The sequence below is a fragment of the Micromys minutus genome (assembly GCF_963924665.1).
Source record: "Micromys minutus genome assembly, chromosome: 15".
NCBI classification, from domain to species: domain Eukaryota; kingdom Metazoa; phylum Chordata; class Mammalia; order Rodentia; family Muridae; genus Micromys; species Micromys minutus.
The window spans coordinates 6,963,103-6,982,421 of NC_137984.1; the positions used below are offsets into that span (position 1 = coordinate 6,963,103).

General features: G+C 42.4%; 1 protein-coding gene across 3 annotated transcripts in view; it reads right to left on the reverse strand.

The window, feature by feature from the left end:
- The window catches only part of NCOA7 (nuclear receptor coactivator 7), a 122,766-nt gene that overhangs the window by 33,342 nt on the left and 70,105 nt on the right, over positions 1–19,319 (reverse strand). For 2 of the 3 annotated variants that reach the window (XM_080929645.1, XM_080929644.1), the window contains 2 exons: positions 17,132–18,126; positions 15,711–15,879 (listed from right to left, as the gene is read on the reverse strand). In XM_080929645.1, the coding sequence (XP_080785771.1) occupies positions 15,711–15,879; positions 17,132–18,126 (1,164 nt within the window). Of the gene's footprint in view, positions 1–15,710; positions 15,880–17,131; positions 18,160–19,319 lie in introns of all 3 variants that reach the window. The other variant, XM_080929643.1, reaches the window with a different exon arrangement.

Below are 19,319 nucleotides of genomic sequence, written 5' to 3' on the forward strand. Positions count from 1 at the left end.
ACGGAAAGGGCACCCCCTGCCCTGACCTGCCCTGTCCTCCCCGATCCAGTGACTGGGAACAGATCTTAGGAACTTCTGTTCCCACCCTGAGACAGCCAGCCAGAAAGGCGGCTCGAACAGGCTGAGCAACTGGTGAGTGGGAGACCTAGGCTGCGGGGGAGCAGAGGGATCTCTGCGGAGTGCACACGGAAAGGGCACCCCCTGCCCTGACCTGCCCTGTCCTCCCTGACCCAGTGACCGGGAACAGATCTTAGGAACTTCTGTTCCCACCCTGAGACGACTTCAGGACACAGAGCAGAGCCTGGCCCACCTGCCAGCCGGAAAGGTGGCTCGGAGAGGCTGAGCATCTGTGACCAGGAACAGATCTTAGGAACGTCTGTTCCCACCTGGACGCAACTTCAGTACGCAGAGCGGAGCCTGGCCCAGCTGCCACCCGGAACCTGGGCTGCCGGGGAGTAGAGAGATCTCTGCGGAGTGCACACGGAAAGTGTACCAGGGACACAGACCAGATACAAGGGAAAGGCAAGAACATATCACTGACAACAAAATGGCAAGAGGAAAGAGAAAGAGTATATCCCAAGGAAACCAAGACAATCTAGCAACACCAGAACCCAGCTCTCCGATAGTAGCAAACATCGGAATTCCAAACATTCCAGAGAAAGAAGACACAGACCTGAAATCATGCCTCAAGACGCTGATAGAGTTACTTAAACAAGAAAGGGAGGAAAAGCAGAAAGATTCAGAAGCTTTTAAAGAAGAAACAAGAAAAACACTCAAAGAACTCAAAGAACGAGATGAAAACAGAACCAAAGAAATAAAGGAATGGAAGAGGGAAATTAAAACAGAAATTGACACAATAAAGAAAGCGCTAAAAGAGATAACCCTAGAGTCAGAACACCAAAAAAAGAAATCAGGAGTCACAGAAGCAAGCATTTCCAACAGATTACAAGAGATCGAGGAGAGAATCTCGGGGGCAGAAGACAACATTGCAAACATAGACAAAACAGCCAGAGAAGATGCAAAAAACAAAAAGCTCCTAACCCAAAATGTCCAGGAAATACAAGACACAATGAGAAAACCGAACCTAAGGATAATAGGAATAGAAGAGGGAGAAGAGTATCAACTAAGAGGCACAGTAAATATCTTCAACAAAATCATAGAAGAAAACTTCCCTACCCTCAAGAATGAGATGACCACGAGCATAAAAGAAGCCTTCAGAACTCCAAATAGGTTGGACCAGAAAAGAAATACCTCCCAACACATAATAGTAAAAACATCAAGTGCCCAAAGTAAAGAAAGAATACTAAAAGCAGTAAGGGAAAAAGGTCAGGTAACATATAAAGGCAGACCAATCAGACTCACACCCGATTTCTCAACAGAGACTATGAAAGCTAGAAGAGCCTGGACAGACATCATGCACTCCTTAAGAGAGCACAAGTGCCAGCCCAAGCTGCTATACCCAGCGAAACTATCAATCACCTTCGATGGAGAGACAAAGATATTTCAAGACAAATCAAAATTCACACAATATCTGACCACAAACCCAGCACTACAACGAATTATAGGTGGAAAACCCAATACAAGGAGGGAAAATACAGCCTAGTAAAAACAAGAAAACTCCTAAACAAGAAAACTAAAAGAAGAAAAAAACACAGACACAACTCAACCCAAAAAAGCAAAAATGGCAGGAAACAGAAACAATTATTCCTTGATATCTATTAACATAAATGGTCTCAACTCCCCAATAAAGAGACATAGACTATCAGACTGGATACATAAACAAAATCCAGCCTTTTGCTGCATACAGGAAACTCATCTCAGAGACAGAGACAGACACTATCTCAGAGTAAAAGGGTGGGAAAAAAACTTCCAAGCAAACAGCTCCAAGAAGCAAGCTGGAGTGGCTATTCTAATATCGAATAAAGTAAACTTCCAACCAAAAGTTATCAAAAAAGATAAAGAAGGACACTTTTTACTCATTACCGGGGAAATCTGTCAGGAGAAACTCTCAATCCTTAACATATATGCTCCAAATAAAAAATCACCCACATTTATAAAAGAAACTCTACTAAAGCTCAAAAAATACATTTCACCCCACACAATAATAGTGGGAGACTTTAACACCCCACTCTCACCAATGGACAGATCAGGGAAACAGAAACTGAACAAGGACACTGCAAAACTAGCAGAGACTTTGAACCAACTAGAATTAATAGATATATACAGAACATACCATCCTAAAGTAAAAGAATACACCTTCTTCTCACCACCCCATGGCACCTTCTCGAAAATTGACCACATAATTGGACACAGAACGAGCCTTCATCGATATAAGAAGATTGAAATACTCCCATGCATCCTCTCAGATCATCATGGTCTACGGCTGGTCTTTAACAACAACAAAGACAACAAAATGCCCACATACACATGGAAACTAAACAAAGCTCTGTTAAAGGATAGCAGGGTCAAAGAAGAAATAAAGAAAGAAATTAAGGACTTTCTAGAATTCAATGAAAATGATAACACAACATACCCAAACCTATGGGATGCAATGAAAGCAGTATTGAGAGGAAAACTCATTGCCCTAAGTGCTTCCAAGAAGAAACTGGAGAAAGCTCACATCAGCAACCTGACAGCACAGCTAAAAGCCCTAGAACAAAAGAAAGCAGATATACCCAAAAAGAGTAGACGGCAAGAAATAATCAAAATTAGGGCAGAAATAGACCAAATAGAAACAAAAAAAAACCATTGAAAAAATCAACAAAACAAAGAGTTGGTTCTTTGAGAAAATCAACAAGATTGATAAACCCCTAGCCAGACTAACTAAAGGGCAAAGAGAGAGTATCCAAATTAACAAAATCAGAAAGGAAAGTGGTGACATAACAACTGAAACTAAGGAAATTCAAGAAATCATCAGATCCTACTACAAAAACTTATACTCCACAAAATTGGAAAATCTGGAGGAAATGGACGAATTCCTAGACAGATACAAGGTCCCAAAGTTTAACCAGGACCAAGTAAACCATCTAAATAACCCTATAACACCTAAAGAAATAGAAGAAGTCATCAAAAGCCTCCCAACCAAAAAAAGCCCAGGTCCAGACGGGTTCAGTGCAGAATTTTATCAGACATTTATTGGGGATATAACACCAATATTCGCCAAACTATTCCAAAAGATAGAATCAGATGGAATATTACCCAACTCATTTTTTGAGGCTACAATAACCCTCGTACCTAAGCCACACAAAGACCCTACAAGGAAAGAGAACTTCAGACCAATCTCACTTATGAACATTGATGCAAAAACACTCAACAAAATCCTTGCAAACCGAATCCAAGAACACATCAAAACCATCATTCATCATGACCAAGTAGGCTTCATCCCTGGGATGCAGGGATGGTTTAACATAAGGAAATCCATCAATGTAATCCACCATATAAACAAACTTAAAGACCAAAATCACATGGTCATCTCACTAGACGCTGAGAAAGCATTCGACAAAATCCAACACCCCTTCATGTTAAAAGTCCTGGAAAGAACAGGAATCCAAGGCCCATATTTAAACATAATAAAAGCAATATACAGCAAACCAACAGCCAACATCAAACTTAATGGCGAGAAACTTGAAGCAATCCCACTAAAATCAGGGACTCGACAAGGCTGCCCACTCTCTCCCTACCTATTCAACATAGTACTGGAAGTCCTGGCTGGAGCAATTAGACAGCAAAAGGAGATCAAGGGGATACAAATCGGAAAGGAAGAGATAAAAACATCACTCTTTGCCGATGACATGATAGTGTACTTGAGTGACCCCAAAAATTCCACCAGAGAACTCCTACAGCTGATAAACAAGTTCAGCAAAGTGGCCGGATACAAAATTAACTCAAACAAATCAGTAGCCTTCCTATACTCAAAGGACAAACATGTGGAGAAAGAAATTAGGGAAAAGGTACCCTTCACAATAGTTACAAAAACTATGAAATACCTTGGTGTGACTCTAACTAAGGAAGTGAAGGACCTGTATGACAAGAACTTCAAACCTCTAAAGAAAGAAATTGAGGAGGATCTCAGAAAATGGAAAGATCTCCCATGCTCATGGATTGGAAAGATCAACATCTTAAAAATGGCCATCCTACCAAAAGCAATCTACAGATTCAATGCAATTCCCATCAAAATTCCAACCCAGTTCTTCATGGAATTGGAAAGATCAATGTGCAATTTCATATGGAATAACAAAAGACCTAGAATAGCGAAATCCATCCTCAACAACAAAAAAACATCTGCGGGAATCACTATCCCTGACCTCAAGCTATATTACAAGGCAATTGTGCTGAAAACTGCATGGTACTGGTACAGAAATAGGCAAGTGGATCAATGGAATAGAATAGAAGATCCAGAAATGAGCCCTCATGTATATGGTCACCTGATTTTTAACAAAGGAGCAGTAAACATTCAATGGAAAAAGGACAGCCTATTCAACAAATGGTGCTGGTCCAACTGGCACTCAACATGCAAAAGAATGAAAATAGACCTGTTCTTATCTCCTTGTACAAAGCTCAAGTGTAAGTGGATTAAAGATCTCCACATTAAACCAGATACACTGGAACTATTAGATGAGAAAGTAGGGAAAACCTTAGAACACATAGGCACAGGAGAAAATTTCCTGAACAAAACACCAATGGCTCAAGCTCTAAGGTCAAAGATTAACAAATAGGACTTAATGAGATTGCAAAGTTTCTGTAAGGCTAAGGACATCGTCAAGAAAACAAAACGGCAACCAACAGAATGGGAAAAGATCTTTACCAACTCCACATCAGATAGAGGCCTAATATCCAAAGTGTACAAGGAACTCAAAAAGCTAGACACCAGAGAATCAAATAACCCTATTAAAAATGGGGTACAGAACTAAACAAATCATTTTCAGTCGAGGAACACCGAATGGCCGAAAAGCATCTGAGGAAGTGCTCGACATCCTTAGCCATCAGGGAAATGCAAATCAAAACAACCCTAAGATTCCACCTCACACCAGTCAGATTGGCCAAGATCCAAAACTCAGATGACAGCAGATGCTGGCGAGGCTGCGGAGAAATAGGAACACTTCTCCACCGTTGGTGGGGTTGCAAGCTAATACAACCACTCTGGAAATCTGTCTGGCGATACCTCAGAAAATTGGATATAGTACTACCTGAAGACCCAGCTATTCCACTTCTGGCCATATACCCCAGAGTCACTTTAATACACAACAAAGATATATGCACCACAATGTTCATAGCGGCTCTATTTATAATAGCCAGAAGCTGGAAGGAACCCAGATGTCCTTCAGAAGACGAATGGATACAAAAATTGTGGTACATATACACAATGGAATACTACTCAGCCACCAGAAACAATGACTTAACCAAATTCTTAAGAAAATGGCTGCATCTAGAGAAGATCATCCTGAGTGAGATAACCCAGTCACAAAAGAACAGACATAATATGCAGTCACTGATAGTGGGATGCTAACCCCAGAGGCTTGCACTCCCCCAGAAACAACTCACAGACTGTATGAAGTCCAAGAAATAAAGAAAACAAAAAATATACATATATTCACAAAACAAGAAGACTTTGACTATTCCCATGTTGAGTTTTGTTTTGCATGTACTTTACGCTTATTGCAACTAGTACGTTTTCAATGCATACTGTCAAGCCCTTGAAAAAAATCAAGTACTGACTAAAAAACATATTCACATGGTTTTATGTAAAATTTATTTTAATGTCTGAAAAAACAGTACTGACAAAAATGTATAATTTTAAGCAAAAAATGTTTAAAATCTTTACATTTATCTTTGTTTTGCAAAATAAAGTCGTTAAAAAAAATCAAATTACTAAAAAAAAAAAAAAGAGTAATCATAGATGAAAGCTGTATGAATTCTCTCTCTCTCTCTCTCTCTCTCTCTCTCTCTCTCTCTCTCTCTTTGTGTGTGTGTGTGTATTATGTGCACAGTGTACCTCACTACCATATTGTATCATAAAGTATTTTCAGACCATGAGTGACCACAAGAAACTAAAATCCCAAGAGATGAAGCTGTGGATAAGACACAGGGACTACTGGGCTTCCTTGATACTTCCAAACACTGAGCGAGCACCTGTGCAGTGCCCACTAGTGGACATGAATGGTGTTGGAATCAGTCCTTAAGCTGTCTCCAGAGGTGCACAACCCTGCTCTGCAGAGCTGGCTTAGGAAGGTCATTTCTCAAGAGCACTGGGTGTCTGTAAAGTCAATGATAGGCTCAAGACATTTGCCAGAGACGTTTACTGAAGTTGCTGAAAGGCAGTTCTGGAAGGTGACAAATTTCTGGACCTTTAAGGGAATGAAACAAAACTTAAAAAGATCAGGAAGAATGAAGAACAAGAAATGTTTCCCTCGAGGCTTTGTATGTTAACTTTCTAAAAACACAGAAGATATTTACACAGGTCAATAATAACCAGGTGTCTATCCAGCACTTTTCCTAAATTTGCATTAAAGAGGAAGAGGCTAGGTTTAACTTGGAAAACTTTTGGTTCTCTTTCTGTTTCTTTCCTAGCAACATTCTCAACTTAAAATACCACAGGCAGATCACAGCACAGGTTTGGGGTGTGTTAGTGTTGGTTCAAGCCCTAGCACTGAAGTAAATCATAAGGAAAGAAAAATAAAAGGAAAAGAAAAGATTATACAGCGATATCCAGTACTTTAAAAAGCAGAAAAATTTTATCCTAAAATAGACCTCGTTATGCTGAGCAGAAGCAATGCTGTCCGGAAAGTACGCGTTAATGAATGCCCAAGCCAAGAGTTCTGTTGGCACCGATGGTTATAGCAATTCCAATTTAGCCATGAGCCCATTAGAAGCAATAACCTTCTGATCAGAAATTTTTATGTTAACGGTGGTTAAAGAGTGCATGCTAGAAAACCAGGCCAGCTTGCAATGGCTGTAATTCGTCCTTTGCTCTTTAAAGAAAATGTGCTACTGGGGACTTTTGTTTTTGTTTTTGGTCTTCTTAGGGGTCTTTAGAACTTGAGTGTCTTCCTTTATAAAATGAGTTGAATAGGAGAGTTAATTTTTTTATGATTTTTGCTTCTTATTATAAAACCAATACAAAGCTCGTTAAATTCATGCAGATAGAATTTCAGTGGAGGACAGAGAGAGTTTGTTAAGCAAATGTAGTTTACATAACAATATGTGACCTCATGGTGTTAAAGTATACAGGGAAAAGACCAAAAGGGACACAGGCAAATACACATTCGAGGTAGCTCTGCGAAACAGTTATGAAAACAACACCCTTTTTGTTTCTGGATTTTATAAATGTTGAGTCCAAGTATTTCAGCTATAAAAACAACTGAACATGACCAAGGTTTATCTGTTAGATCAAAGGCTCAGCTGCTCACGTATTGATGTAATGAATACCGTGGAGTATGAACCACATAGTAGGTGCTATGCTGTCTCTTAGACACAAAGTATTAAGAAAGCAAACGATTCAAAGGAAAGATGGGTGGCAGGCAGTGGTGTGAAATGTGCCGGATGCCGGTGGCGGTTTGGGCGAGAATGGCCAGCAGAGGCTCATACAAGTTGAATGATTGTTTTTCAGTTGGTAGACTGATTAGAAAGAATTAGGAGCTGTGTCCCTGGGTGAGGGTAGGGTCTCGGAGCGTTCTGTCAGCTCTCCCTTTGCCTGCTGCCTGTGGATCAGATGCTAGCTCTAGCTACCACTACAACATCACAGCGTATTTGCTGGCAAGCTACCGGCCATGATGGCCAAGGACTCATACTCTGAACCTGTAAGTAAGCCCCCAATTCATGGTTTCTTTTATAAGTCACCTCAGTCAAGGGCTCCCTGTACCAACAGAGCAGTAACAAAGACAATGCCCAATGAATTCTAAGATCAAGCCAGAAGTCCAGATCCACAGAAGTGGGATCGCAGAACTCAAGACACTTCTCACAAATCCCTGCAAGTCCAGGGACAAGCATAACCAAAACGAAGGGTTCCTGGGAAAGCTACATAGGAGCCTATGAACACAAGCTAAATAAATCGTGTAAGAGGGAATAGCAAAACACGAGATAGAAAAGACATTGGTGGGTGGTCATGGGGAACAGGGGTAGGGAAAGGGGAGTAGGGCAGGTGTTAACCAAAATAAACAGGCTTTACAAATCCCTACTAGGGTGTGTGTGTGTGTGTGTGTGTGTGTGTGTGTGTGTGTGTTCTAAAGGAGTCTGAACAGAAGTAACCCACATTAGTGAACAGTACTATTTCCAAAAGACAGGAATTATTAAATGAAAATTTCAGTGTCAAGCTCCCTGAGTTATTGGTCAGTAAGGACCCAGAGACACCCAAAACAATGTAGGCTATTGTTCATCGCCTACCATAATTAGACGGAGTGTCAGTCCTGTGATAAAACACCAACCCCAAAACACTCTGGGAGCTTACAGATTCATAGTCCATCACTGAGGAAAGCCAGAGTAGGAGCTCCAAGCAAAGCCCAGGAAGAGGTAAGAACTGAAGCAAAGGCCAAGGAAGTCTGGTAACTGGCTTGTTTCCTCTGGCTTACACAGGCCAGGGCCACCTGCCTAGAGATAGCACTGCCCACAATGGGCTGGGCTCTTCTACATACATTAGAAACTAAGAAAATGTCCTGCAGACATCTTCACGGGCCAATCTGATGGAGGGACTTCCTCAGTTAGAGCCTTGCATCTCAGGTTGTCTAGCCTTCTGTCAAGTTGACAACACTAACTAAACAGGTGGTAAAATCCTAATGTTGACGCCACCACACGCTTTGGTTACAATTTAAAGGAAACGATTTTGAAGTGACCAGGATATTCATATCCCCCCCCCTGTGTCTGTCTCTCTCCCTCCCTCTCTTCCTCCTCTCTCTTCCTCTCTCCATCCCCCTCTTCCCCTCCCTCCCACCCTCCCTTCCTCCCCCCCATCTCTCTGTCTCTCCCTCTCTCTCTCCTTCTGTCTGTCTCTCCCTCTGTCTGTCTCTCTCTCCCCTCTCCCTCTCCATCCCCCTCTCCCCATCCCTCCCACCCTCCCTTCCTCCTTCCCTCCCTCTCTGTCTCTCTGTCTCTCTCCCCCTCTCCCTCTCCATCCCCCTCTCCCCATCCCTCCCTCCCCCTCTGTCTCTCTGTCCCTCTCCCCCTCTCCTCTCCCTCTGTCTGTCTCTCCCTCTGTCTGTCTCTCTTTCCCTCTCACCCTCTCCATCCCCCTCTCCCCGTCCCTCCCACCCTCCCTTCCTCCTTCCCTCCCCCTCTGTCTCTCTGTCTCTCTCCCCCTCTCCTCTCCCTTGAAGATGGCTAGCTTTGCATCTGCTGGAAGGTGCAGGTTTCTGCCAGGAGTTTTCCCAGGGCTGAACCTTGAGTGTTACAATACTGACCTTCCTCCTAGGCAAGAGCTGCACTACTGACAAGGCTGTTTATGGTGTAACTAACCACTTTGTTGATTAGATTTGAGGCCTGCTCCACAGGAGATAACTCATACCTCACACTGTAAACAAGGCCAAAGCTCACTGCTAGGGATGCCCTAGGCCCTGGGGGAGAACCTATTGATGCTATGTTCCTAAGTTGTCATATTGGCAAACTGCCTTCTAAACGTTCATAGGCATAGATTTGTGTTATTCACAACCTTGGTTAGAAAACCTTCTGACTGAGTGGGTTGTGAGTGGTTAAGGTAGAGACTCATTCCTGTTTGGAATGCTGAGGAGAAGCAACTGTGAGTGCTCAGGCAGAAATGGGATATCTGTATCAACTGTGAACTGCCTTCTACCTCTTAGGGCTTAGGGAATATCACCAGAGAGCTAGGAAATCCTGGGAAGCTGAGGGTGGGGAGGATCACAAAGAAATGCTGCCCTCTGGACAGGATATGGCTGATGGCCACAGGGATTCACAGCCCCATGATTACCAGCTCACCGTCAGAAAACTTCCAGCATGGAGGGGTGAGGGGCTCCTGACGCCCGCTCCTAGCTGAGAAGCTATTGGTAATTAATGGCTGGTAAGGAAGGGAAAAAAAAGATCATTTTTCTTTGGGGGATATGAACACTGGAGATTCCCTTTGCCCTTGTGGGTAACTCCATACCTATTCACATATGGACAACTGAGTCACATATTAGACTAGATTGGGTTAAAAATAAGTAATTTTAAAACAAGACAGAGGTTTGGAGGGAGATGTGATGGGGTGGCGGTCCTAGGGAGAGGTGGAGGAAGAGAATAAGGGTAAATGACCTTGATACATTGTATGCATGTATGGAATTTTCGGAGAATAAGAAAATAAATATTCAATTCAATGTTCAATGCCAGCAGGTAAATAACGCGACAGCCCCACTGGACATCTTGCAAAAATGAGGTGCTGCATTTACAGTGAGTAATTCCGGTGTAAGATGGTGTCTTAGTCACAGTTTCTATTCCTGCACAAACATCATGACCAAGAAGCAAGTGGGGGAGGAAAGGGTTTATCCAGCTTACACTTCCACATTGCTGTTCATCACCAAAGGAAGTCAGGACTGGAACTCAAGCAGGTCAGGAAGCAGGAGCTGATGCAGAGGCCATGGAGGGATGTCACTTACTGGCTTGCTTCCCCTGGCTTGCTTAGCCTGCTTTCTTAAAGAACCCAGGTCTCCCAGCCCAGGGATGGCACCACCCACAATGGGCTGGGCCAGGGATGGCTCCACCCACAATGGGCTGGGCCCTCCCCCCTAGATCACTAGTTGAGAAAATGCCTTACAGCTGGATCTCATGGAGGCATTTCCTCAACTGAGGCTCCTTTCTCTGTGATAACTCCAGCTTGTGTCACGTTAACACAAAACCAGCCAGTAATATGGAGATACGATTTAAAGTTAAACAGATATGAACAAGGTATCAAAATTCAGTGCATCCCAGGTCCTTAGTGGGTAAAATGCAGAATGCCTTGTAGAATACTTTTGTGAGTTAACCATGCAAGGCACCACTTAATACATCGTGCCTAGCATGGCCAGGGAGAGCAGCTGCTGTGTGTCCCATATGCCTCTCTGCCCTCCCTAATCCAGATCTGGGTAAGTGGATGGTTGTACGGGTGGAGGTAAGAGTGGGCATCCTATTTGTTCACAGGAACATTTTTCAAAAGACACAACAGTCATAACAATCTGCTACAATTCATATGCTAGAATTTCATCAAGATACAAACGTTGCAGATAAGGAATCCCCAATTTAAATTAGATTATGGACAGAGTGAAGTCATTCACTGCCTTCATGGTTAAATCAGGACCAACAGTCAGAGCAAAGAAAGCTGGGATCTTGTAGGTCTAGAAACTGAAATCGGGGGACTTCTCAAGTATCCCAAGCACACCATCACCATTCCTAGATTGCTCAAGACAAGTAGCAGACTTTGCAAAATGTAATGGAGACAGAGGCGGGTTAAGGTTGTGTACAGGAGAATCCGCGAGTGTTGTCTGACTGGATGAAGGAGCTGCCAGCCTTCCTGGAGTCATGGAGATCTTAGATCCACTGACGACTTCCAGCAAGGAATCAGACCATCATGTTTTGGGCAGTTTTAAAGGAAAGTCTCTAATTTCTAATGCTTAGGATTTAATAAGAGTTGGTACAGGAAACAACAATAAAATCTACCATTTGTATGAAGGAAATTGCCAGAGATTATGCCAGTAGTTGTGTGGCTAATTTCTTACTTACAAACTATTCCTTTAATGATGGCGTCAAGTGAGTCACAACACACACCACAGGAATAAGAAGTGGATTTAGGAGCGTTGATGTATTAGCAATAATTACAAGGAAAGAAAAAGTCTAATATCTACCGAAGGAGCACTAGGAATAAGAGGGAGGTACAGGGATGTATATACTGTGTATGTTATGTCAATCTCAACATACTCCCTGTGACCAGGAGCACTGGGGCAGTGGATGAGTCAAAGTGACACGTCTTGAAGAATATAATGTCACATCTCAAAGACAGATGAGAGGACAATGTGATCTAGAAAGGCAGCATCTCTTAGTGTGACTCAACACTACAGCTCACACCCCAAGAGAAGAGTGGATTTACTTGGCAGAAGGCTAGTGGAGAAATACAGAATCTTTTTCTCTTTTATTGGATATTCTCTGTATTTACATTTCAGGTGTTATTCCCTTTCCACCAACCCCCCCCCCCCTCCCCTCCCATTGCCTTCATGAAGATGCTCCATCTCCCAACCTCCCTCTCCCACCTCAGCACCATGTCATTCCCCTACACTGGGAAAAAGAGCCTTCACTGGACCAAAGTCCTCTCCTCTCATTGATGCCAGACAATGCTATTCTCTGCTACATATGCACCTGGGGCCACGGGTCTCTCTGTGCCAACTCATTAGTTGGTGTTTTAGTCCCTGGGAGCAGTGGTGGGTTTGGTTAGTTAATAATTTTGTTCTTCCCATGGGGTTGTAGACTCTTTCAGCACATTCAGTCCTTTCTCTAGCTCCTTCATTGGGGTCCCATGTTCAATCAAATGGTTAGCTTCAAGCATCCTCCTCTGTATCAGTATGGCTCTGGCAGAGCCTCTGAGGAGGCGTCCATATCAGATTCCTGTCAGTAAGCACCACTTGGCATCAGCAATAACTTGTGGCTTTAGTGGCTACATATGGAATAGATTCCCCAGGTGAGGCAGTTTCTAGATGATATTTTCTCCAATTCCTGCTGCTCTATTTATCCCATTATTTCCTCCTGTGAGTGTTTTGTTCTCCTTTCTAAGAAGGACTGAAACATCCACCTTCTGGAATTCCTTCTCTTTGAGCTTCATAAATTGTATGAGTGGTTTCTTGGGTCTTCAAGCTTTTTGGGTTAGTATCTGCTTATAAGTGAGCACATAACATGAATGTTCTTTTGTGACTGGGTTACCTCACTCAGGATGATAGCTTCAAGTTCTATTCATTTGCCTAGGAATTTCATGAAGTCAATTTTTCTAATAGCTGAGTAGTACTCCATTGTGTAAATAAACCATAATTTTTGTATCCATTCCTCTGTTGAAGGACATCTGGGTTCTTTCCAGCTTCTGCCTATTTTAAATAAGGCTGCTATGAATATGGTAGAGCATGTGTCCTTGTTATATGTTGGAGCTTCTTTGGGTATATGCCCAGGAGTGGTAGAGCTGGGTCCTCAGGTAGTACAATGTCCAGTTTTCTGAGGAACAACCAGACTGATTTCCAGAGTGGTTGCACTAGTTCACAACCCCACCAGCAGTGGAGGATGCTCCTCTTTCTCCGCAGCCTCAGGACTCCAGAATCTATCAGCAGAATGAGAAGGCACTACATGGCACTCCTTAGCTCCTCATTAAGTTCCTCAGATGAGTTTAACTTTAACAATTCTGTAAATTGTCATCAAAATAAATTTACCTTTATCCTATGCACTAGGAAGTCTTGGTGAGACATAAGTATAGGGCCACTCCATCTGTCCTCTCTTAGTCTAAAATGTGGATTTATTTAGGGTTAGTGATGCATTCAAATATAAAAGGGAATGATTATGAGAAAATCCCCTAATATTTATCATGAAAGCTATCACAATTAACAAATGTGACATGTCCCCAAGACAATATGTGGTTAATTAATTTAAGAAAGAAAACTATTTGCTGCTCAAAGGCAAGTAAGCCACATCAATATACAGTGTGGTGGAATCCAACAAATGACCTACATTAAGAAGCTTGCAAAACCACTTGGAGAAGAGGTTCAACAAAAGTACTGTGTCAGCATTAAAACTGTCTTCCAAGTTCAAGAATGACAGAATACATAATTACACGTGGGATTACTAAATTATCCTAAAAGAACTCAATTTCCAAATACTATAATACATTTTTCCCAGAAAAAACTATATGTGTATGTATAGATATAGATATAAGCATAGGTATAGGTGTAGGTATAGGTATATGTAATCAGCCAATCTCCAATATCTCTCCTTTTCTCCCCCACTAAATGAAGTCTGTACAACCAACAAATGTGGCTGAAAACTTGAGTGTTATTTTTTCCCTACCTATGAAATCACAAAGGGCCAAATCTTTTCAGAGATAGATCTATTTACAATGTTCTACTCCTTGGAGACCAGTCTATTACAGAACTTCAGAAATTAACATTTCTTCTGATGAAGCATTTTTAAGTAACAGCAGGAATGGAGATGCCCATTCTCGAGAATCCTTCTTTAAACTGTCCACGAGACCCTGGGGGTTGCAGGTACAGTTAGAGGGTACACCACATAAATACAAAACAAACTGTGTTTATTGCCCTGGTTAATGTAGGTTTGTATCTAAGAGAAAGGGGAGATATTAGTAAATTTATTCATTAAAATTCTATTCTATTCACATTAAGCTGTAATTTATTAAAATGAGGCAAGTCTCCTGGTGAACATTACCACTGTAGGCAACAATCATTGGCAAAGCGTGGCCTTGCTTGGAGTCTCGTTTGGCTTGGTGAGAATTCACGATACAAAAGTTCGAGGAGTTCTATCTATTAATCAAACCCCTGTCCAAATGATGATGCTGGTAACAGGAAAGCGTGTGTGGATTTCAGAGTTAAATTAAATCCTCTGTAAGACTTTATTCTATGTTTTTTAGTCCATCACGTGTATAAATCAACTTCTAAAAAGACTATTTCTAATTTTCTTTTAAAACTCCTACACTGTATTCTATAAACATCTGTAGCACACTGCTCAAGAGAGCTACGCCACTACTGTCTGTCCCCAAACCAATAAAACCAAACCTTTGGTAATATGTGGATACAAAGCTCTGCCCGCATTCTCACATTCACTGCAGAACCCATTCGTTAACAGTCAGGATGTGGTATCAACCTATGTGTCACGTCCAACGACAGATGATGGATGGGCGAATGTATGGTGGTGTAAGCACAGAAGAATATTACTCAGCCGTACATCACGACAGGCCTGTGATCTACAGCAGCACGCGTGAGTCTAGAGGATTCGAGTGAAATACACCAGGCGAGGAAAGACAGCGTTCACACTCACCTGTGCGGGCAGGTGTGAGCAGCAGGGAGACCTCAGTAATGAAAGGTCAGTCAGATAAAAAGAGCAAGTTCTGGAGTTCTCTAGCACAGTGAGCAATGAGAGATTATAACAATATATTCTGTACCTAGAAATGGCCACCAGGCAGGATTTGTGAAGCCTCTCTCCAAAAGGAAACCATAAGTGTTTATGGAGATGGGTATGCTAATTACCAGATTTGATCTTTGTAGACTGCTACACACATGTATAAATATCATATTCATGAATGTATATAATTACTACCAGTTTAAAAATAAGGATCCCCCCCCACAACAAATAAAAGCCTTACATCTCCTTAAGGCCATATAACCCTGCTATTATCCCTGGGGACCACATATCATAGTCTGTTGCTGCCGAGTCAAACATTCCCTTCAGAGGGCCCTAGAATTTCGTACTGTCTCTTTACTACACTCCAAGAGCTTAGATCAGCTCTAGCTTGCTCCTTTATCCCCACCAAAAAGCATGTCCAATTTCAGGTATTTGAGAGTATTCGCCTCTTCCTGCATTTGAAATCGACTTTGCAGCTGTGTCAAAATAAATGACCATTTACAGAAGAAAGCCATTATGCACCCTTCAAGAAGCTTTTTTAAAAAGTTATAATTAAGAAAAAAGTTCTTATTCCAGAACCAGACAAATTATTTAAAGATGAACGACCCACAGGCGGTTGGAATTTGGGCAGAGACTACCACCTCAGCTCAGCTCACCTCTCCCGGGGAACGGCAAACCAGTACTCGGGCTGCTTTCTTCTTTTGCTGTACTGCTGGACCATGGCGGCGGTGTGACTGGCAAAGGATTTCCTCATTGGCTTTCCCACTTTGATGCACAGAAACATGGGTGGGGTCTTACTCTTTTCTTCTTTTGAGGGCAGTATATCTGAATCACATATAAGAAAGCATACCTCAACCCTGAGAACATCAGTGACAGTTAAAGTTCTCAGCTTACAAAGGGGGGTTGGCCACATGGAGGAGCAGGATTCATACATAGTATTCGATCCAATGAGCCATCAGACTTTCTCTGGCACACAAAGACAACACGCTTGCATGTTTTAGGATAGTATGTGTCATATGACATGCTACACACTAAAGGTGAGCACAGAACCCAGCACAGAAACAAATGGTGTAACACCACAGTGCAATTTGGTTTAGAACTGAAATCTCTCAAAAACATCTTTTGCCTGGGCATGGTGGCATACACCTTTAATCCCAGCACTTGGGAGGCAGAGACGGGGGATCTCTATGAGTTGCCACCAGTTAGCCCTGGTATACAAAACAAATTCTACCAAGAGTACATAATGAGACCTCTCCTCTCCTCTCCTCTCCTCTCCTCTCCTCTCCTCTCCTCTCCTCTCCTCTCCTCTCCTCCTCTCCTCTCCTCTCCTCTCTTCTCCTCTCCTCTCTTCTCCTCTCCTCTCTTCTCCTCTCCTCTTCTCTCCTCTCTTCTCCTCTCCTCTCCTCTCCTCTCTTCTCCTCTCCTCTTCTCTCCTCTCCTCTCTTCTCCTCTCCTCTCCTCTCCTCTTCTCTCCTCTCCTCTCTTCTCCTCTCCTCTCTTCTCCTCTCCTCTCTTCTCCTCTCCTCTCTTCTCCTCTCTTCTCTCCTCCTCTCCTCTCTTCTCCTCTCCTCTCTTCTCCTCTCCTCCTCTCCCTTTCCTCTCCTCCCTTCCTCTCCCTTTCCTCTCTTCCCTTCCTCTCCCTCTCCTCTCTTCCCTTCCTCTCCCCTTTCCTCTTCTGTCCTTCCCTGTTCAACCCTTAATCCCCCTCCCGCACAGTTTCAACCTCTTTAGATTTAGGCATGAAAGATAAAAAAGGAAACTTTCTGAAAGAGTTAAATACTTCTGAAATAGAAATCTATATTTAATTCAAGTTCTTGGTAGATACTATGTTTTATAAGATTTTCTCAGGCATTAATGCTCAGTGACAGCCTGCCACAGCAAATAATGTGGACCATAACCAAAGACACAGGGTTTCCATGTGTATATATGTAGCCACACAAGGGAATGTGCATACATGTGTACAAACATACACACACACACACACACACACACACACACACACACACACACACACACACACACACACACACCAAACCATCCAACCAACCAAAACCCAACCAAACAAACAACATCTTACCTTCAATGGGTACCTGAATTCTCTTTAACAACCATAACTGAATCTCAGATTTATTATCCATCTGTGCACCTTGACAGATCTTGTCTAGAGATGACTCCAAAGAATCCAGAGCCTCTTTATTGTCAGTTACAGTTTCCTCCGCACTAGGATCTAATTTCGGGGGCAGAGTTTCTCCCTGCTTTTCCCAGCGTGTACCTGACTCTTTGTTGCCCTCAGGAGGGGAATCACCTGCTTGGGGAAGAGAGCTGCTAAGTGTGATGTCAATTCCTTCTGTTTCAATACTTTTGCGGTCACTTAGTTCTGACTTCAGCACATTGTCTGACAGCTGTGACCCTTCCTTGCTTTTATTTAGGTAAAATTCAATGAGTTTAACTTTATCTAGATCTTCGTGTATATTCGGCATGCTTTCTCCCCAGTTTTCCGGGGATCCAGACTGTTTGTCGATTTCCGGTGCTTCATCTTGCTTCTCACCGGTTTCTAAATCTAGGGCCCCCTTGAGTTCGGCATCGCTCTCTGTTCCCGTAAGGTCCGGGGCTGCCCGTACCTGCCCTTTCTTTGCAGACAGGATTGTTTGAGGCGCATCCTTCTTTTGGTCACAGGAAAGGCATTCTTTCCCGGCATCTCCCTTGTCCAGTCCACTCCTAGGTTGAGAGGAAAGCTCTTCCAAGTCAACAAAGTCCTCGTCTCCTAAAAGAGAGTTTTCTTTGGCTGTAGGTTCGAGGGCAGCACGCGTGCTGGAAGGTCCCTTCCTGAGCTGACTCTCTGAGGGAGGCTCACTGGCTATTCCCCGGGATTCTAGATTCTTTAATTTCCATGAGTCGTCTGGGGGCTCTGTGTGTGTGCGTTCCGTTGACTCCTCAGGATAGCCCGCTGATTTGGCATCTAAAGCAAGGGTCCTTTCCCCATTCTGCTGCCGTTTTTCCTTGCTGATGGACTTGAATTTACTGAACGGATTAATATCCTTCTCTGAAGACAGGTCCTCCCATTCTCCAGGCCTGTACAGAGGACAAAGATCCCGAGGTAGGTCACTGTAGGGGCAAAAACGGTGGATGCACACGGAATGTTAAAAATAAAAGCAAAAATAAAGTGGAGGAAAGAAAACAAAACCACACAAGCAAAATAAAAACCAAAAACATACTACAACTTAAATTTATGCCAAAATGATTTTAAAATAAGAAAACGAAACCAAGAGATTGATTGCAAAGTAAAATATGATGCAACCAAAAGGACTGACGAATGAATGAGCCACGTGAGTTGTACCTTTCAATAGATCACACAGATGCGTTCAGAGCATACAGATTTTACCTGACTCTTCAATAGGAAACAAAGTTGCTGATATTTAAGATTACCTGAAAGACTCTTCAATAGGAAACAAAGTTGCTGACATTTACAAAGGAAAGCACAAAGGACAGATTTAGCATCAATGACTAAAATTCCTTAAGTCAAATGTTTCCCTTTTCATAAATGTATAGAAATTAGAAATCAACAGCAGAATCCTGAAAAGCTCCTTGATATCTCTGCTCATTTATCTGTTCTCTATAAACTATATATTGTTTCTTGACTTAAAACCCACTATTTGTAAAGGAGGTACAAAAGTTAACTTATTATTGGAAGTAATAGGACTTTACAATTTGAGGTACATCAAAATAGCTTTTACAGAAAAGTTCTTAAAATACTGCATATGTTTTTAAGGCATTTTAAGATTTGTAATAATAGCAGTGTGACAACTGATTATCAACCGAAACATGTTATTCTGAGATACAGTGAGTTACTGCCCTTTAAGAGGAGATGCTTAGAAACAAGATTTGCTAAGTATGTTCTTCCAAGTTCAAAATCATTATATGTTTTAATTAGGTTGGTAGTTTGCTAGTTTTTACGTTGTTGCTTTGTCGGTTGGCTTTGAACTTACATCCCTCCTTCCTGGACCTCCCAAGGGCTAGGATTACAGCCTGCGCCACTTGGCTAAGAAGTGCAGTACGGCTGGAACAGTCTTGAGGGCTCCTGCATCTTCACCTACACTACCAGGAGCATCTCTGCTGAGTTCACAGGGATCCAAAACTCCTTTCCAAAGTGAATACTTTCAATTTCAGAATTAAGTATGCTTCCTTAAAGGGCTAGATGGTTTTCAAGTAGTACTTTGTCCATTCTAGCTTTAAAAAAAATGATCATGCCAATAAAATAACTAGGA